This window comes from Microtus ochrogaster, chromosome 5 (assembly GCF_000317375.1).
Source record: "Microtus ochrogaster isolate Prairie Vole_2 chromosome 5, MicOch1.0, whole genome shotgun sequence".
In the NCBI taxonomy this organism is placed as follows: domain Eukaryota; kingdom Metazoa; phylum Chordata; class Mammalia; order Rodentia; family Cricetidae; genus Microtus; species Microtus ochrogaster.
The window spans coordinates 95,007,048-95,011,543 of NC_022012.1; the positions used below are offsets into that span (position 1 = coordinate 95,007,048).

At 42.7% G+C, this 4,496-nt stretch overlaps 1 protein-coding gene across 1 annotated transcript in view; it reads left to right on the forward strand.

Moving 5' to 3' along the window:
- Nucleotides 1-4,496, forward strand: part of Topaz1 (testis and ovary specific PAZ domain containing 1) — an 85,470-nt gene that overhangs the window by 32,983 nt on the left and 47,991 nt on the right. Inside the window, exons 8-11 of the mRNA XM_005348145.2 lie at nucleotides 817-942; nucleotides 1,600-1,663; nucleotides 3,425-3,576; nucleotides 3,767-3,859. Coding sequence (XP_005348202.1) covers nucleotides 817-942; nucleotides 1,600-1,663; nucleotides 3,425-3,576; nucleotides 3,767-3,859 — 435 coding nt within the window. The remainder of the gene's footprint in view (nucleotides 1-816; nucleotides 943-1,599; nucleotides 1,664-3,424; nucleotides 3,577-3,766; nucleotides 3,860-4,496) is intronic.

Genomic DNA, 4,496 nt, shown 5'->3' on the forward strand with positions numbered 1-4,496 from the left:
GCTCTGTAGACCAGGCTGGTCTCGAACTCACAGAGATCTGCCTACCTCTGCCTCCCGAGTGCTGGGATTAAAGGCTTGCGCCACCATTGCCCGGCCATCCAGTCCCTTTTTAAATACTTGGAAACACAGATTTTGGGTGAGGATTAGGTAGGAATGAGTACTGGCGTAGAAGATGTCCACCAGTAACAGGTTTGAGGTGGAAGAAAGGAGCCTTTGAAACTGAAAGCTGGGAGAAGGAGGGACCATCAGCTGCCAGAGATGTCTGCTGTATAAAGTTCAGCTTTTCATTTCTCTTCTCTTGTTAATCAGAGGAACAGAGGAGAGTTTTGTTTCTGATAAATGTGTCTGAGATGCAGTGTGTTCTTGGTGTAGCTAGCTTTTTGTGAGAGACAAGAGTATGAGAGAGATGAGCCCTATGTACGCTTTTACAGGTGACTGTGTGGGCAGGGAATGCACAGAATGTTTCTGTGATTCCTAGTCAGTTTTCTGTGAGCCTAAAACTGTCCTAAAAACAAGTCTTAAAAATGCGAAGCAAGCCAGGCATAATGGTGCATAACTTTAATCCTGGCACTCTGGAGGCAGAGGCAGGAGGATCTCTGTAAGTTCCAGGCCAGCCAAGGCTACATAGTGAAACCCTGTCTCAAGGGGAAAAAAAAAAACGAAAGAAAACAGTCAGAATCTTTTGTATGAGAAATTAATAAAAGTCACAGGTAAATAATTCTGAACTAGTTTTTATATTCAAGCATTGGAATACTCAGATGTGTCCTCATGACTATGTTTTATGATTAACTTGGAAGTTTTTTTCTGATCTTGTAGATGTTCCAGAAGCCCTTAGGGTTGGTGACACCCCACAGATACTGCAGATTCCACTTCAATACATTGCGTGGCTGTGAGCGAGCACAGTGCAAGTTTGTCCATGTGCCTGAGCAGGGAGACGAAAAGGTGAAGCCTTATGTGAATTGTGTGTGTGAGTCTATACAGAGTCTTGCTGTGTTTCTCAGGCTGATCTCAAATTCCTGCTGCCTCAGTCTCCCAAGTAACCCTGACTAAAAGTGCGTACCATAGCGCCTGGCTTGCCCACTCTGGCTCAGTATTTTTGACATCTAGTTGTTAGGGTTTCTTTCTCCTTACTGTGTAATAGTTAGTATTCTGTCGTACAAGTTTATCAAAATTAACTTCATCAGTGAACATTAAGGTTGGTGGACATTTGCCTTGTTTGCCTGTTTGGATAACACAGCAGTGACTCTCGGCACTTTTTCCGTGTCTCCTGGTGAGCGTGTTGTTACCGGCCCCAGGACTGCATGTGGAACACGTTCTGGAGTGGCTCTCCCAGGTTGCACTCAGCCGTGTCAGGGAGTTCTGGTTGATCCACTCCTACCAGTTCTTGGTGCCATCACAGTCATGGTGGCCTAGCCAGCTTTGGTGGTACACACCTAAAATTCCAGAACTTGGGAGGTGGAGGCAGAAGGACCAGTTGAGTATACATTTCAAGCCTGTGAATTAACACAAACAGCAATTTTTATTATCAACTCTAAGCTCATAACTTTTTGTTTTCTTGTAAAACATAAAGGTGATTTAATATTTTATGCCTTTTTTTAGATCTGCACAGATGTGTTTAAGAAGTACATAAATCTCAATGAGAAGTGTTTGCTACAGCGAGCAGGTATGGAATAACTGAGTGATAATCACAAATTCCTGTGAGTGGCTTCACACATGTGCTGTTGTATCTGCAAGTGTTAAAATCAGTTCAGAAAGGTAAATGTGCTTGCTGTGAAGCCTGTCTGCCTCAACGTGGAGGGATGGAGCCAGGTCCTCAGAGTTATCCTCCACCCCACATGTGCATCATGCACAGACACACATTTTTTAATTAAAAAATAAACTTAAAGTTTATTTTCAGACTAAGTATGAAAGCTGAGTCCTCCCTCATCCCTTTTCCACATTCCCCTCATTGCCAGGGCAGCATCCTATCAAGTTTGTGCCGCTCTGTCTAATGTCAGCCCGTGCCGTGCCTCACAGCTGCTGGCACCGTGCTGGATTGTGAACCCTGAGAGGATAAGAGCCAAGTTTATATGGTGTTCCCTGACAGCCACCAAAGCCACACAGAGTGGTAGTAACAGCATTACACTCCCCATTCATCAGCTTCCATCTCATTCCTCTGGAGACATCCAGGGTGAGTCAGAGGCAGTAGGACCCTATTAGGGAATGCACTTGTGATGCAGGGGCTGTGACAGCCAAGGAGAAATTAGATGAGATTAAGTGTAGGTGAGTTTCCAAGTTTTAGAGCCCATTCTCAGGCCTGTGAAAAAAAATGGTACCTGGATGGAAACCGTGGGAAACCCCCCATACATGAGACCGTGTACGCATCAGTGGCCACGAGAAAAGCATCTTACTTAGTTTGGGGTGTGTCTGTTTGTCTCTCTCTCTCTGTGTATCTGTGTGTGTTGCGATGGACCAGAGTTGGGTTTCCAGCACTCATGCTGGGCGGTGATAACTGCCTGTATCTCCAGCTCCTTGTGATCCAGTGCCCTCTTGTGGCCTCCTCAGGTACTTCTCTCATATGCACAAACCCACACAGACACATGCCCGTGTACATAATTAAAAATAAATGGAATGGGCCTTGGGGACACACACCTTTAATCCCAGCACTCGGGAGGCAGAGGCAGGCCTCTGCATGTTTGAGGCCAGCCTGGTCTACAGAACACGTTCCAGGACAGCCAGGGCTACAGAGATAAATAAACCTGCTGACCATTAACTTTCCAGTTTCACTGAACTTTTTATTATCTATGTCTTTCCCAAGCAATGTTGGGTAATTCAGACAGTAAATGAATATTTGTGATTGAAATAACACAAAACTAAAAGTGATTTTTGCTAAGGCAATTTTGGCTAAAATGTGCATATTTGGACTAGGAAATTTTGGAATGGATAAGATGATCTCAGCTAATTTTAGTAAAATAATGGAAAAAGTGAAAATAGGTAAGTGTTGTACAGAAAATAAAATAAGGAATTGAGTGTTACTTTATTAAAGGAGATTTCTTAGTCTACAATGATAAACTGAAATAAAAAATATTTCAGGTCAATATGCTGGTGAAGTTAAGGCCGTAAGAGCAAGTACTGTGTCTCAGAGTCCTAACCATCACCAAGTTACTGTCCATTGCCAGGCCATGCACAGGTCTCAGCCCTGTGGGAGCGAGGCCCTGAGGATGAGGGGTCAGGACCACCGTGGCCTTCACACTGCAGACTGAGCATGCTTGGCTTCTGATGTCACTGCCATTTTGACGTTTTGCTTTCATTTTCATCAATTATTTCTGACATTTCTGGTCCCTTCCAAGGAATGAGTTTATATAATATCTTTACAGGAGGTCCATCTGCATTCAGCAATATGGCTGCCTTAAGATCCACAATGACTTTTTTTTTCCGCTTTCAGCGCACATATTTCTGGAGTACTACAGAAAGTTTCCCCCAGGGATCCACTTCAGTTTACAAGTGCTGAATGACCTTCTGATTTCTTTGCTCCAGCATCACTTACTGAAAGAGGTCTTTGAGGTAGTGAAGCTGAGCATCATGGCTAAAATGCTGGTGAGTGCCCTGAGACACTCGAGCAACACCCTGCTGGTCTCCTCATTGTGGGTGTCAAGTTAGCACTTAGATTTCTGCCTATCATATACTCCCCAAAGAACACATTTTTCAGTATAAATGAATTTGAGAAATTTAAGGCCTTTGAAAGACGTGAGAGTAAGTGCTGTTCTTGTTTGCTTCTTTTATTCAGCCTGCTCTGAAAATATTACTAAAAATATTTGAGTTTGTGGCAGCCATGAAGTTAAGGAATGCTGTGCCTACTGTAATTGAGATTTTGTGCAAGGTATGATTTTAATCTCTTTTATTCTCTGATGGGAATAACAAAAAGAGACTGTTTTCACATAATGATTTATCTGTCTTTTATTCATGTTCTACTTGGTAAAGAATTCATAAATGTCTTTTTCTCCTGAAGTAGTTCAGAAGCATCCTACAGTCAGTGACTTCCCCTTAAACAAATTCTCTTAAGTATTCAGATGCTTTCTTACTGTAAATTATGTTTTTCCCTACTCCTTAATTATAGCTAAAAGAATTCTTTCTCAGAACTATTTAAGGTCACAACAAAAACAAGTCAGTGTATAAATAGAAAATTGTTACAAAAATAAGGTAGTTAGGAATTGGTTTTAAAATTTGGCATTAGGATTTTATTATATATACAGTGGTCTGCCTGCATGTACACGTGCAGGCCAGAAGAGGGCACCAGATCTCATAGATGGTTGTGAGCCACCCTGTGATTGCTGGGACTTGAACTGAGGACCTCTGGAAGAGCAGTCAGTGCTCTTAACCTCTGAGCCATCTCTCCAACCCAGAACAAGAGGGGTTTGTTTGTTTGTTTGTTTGTTTGTTTGTTTGTTTGTTTGTTTTTCGAGACAGGGTTTCTCTGTGGTTTTGGAGCCTGTCCTGGAACTAGCTCTTGTAGACCA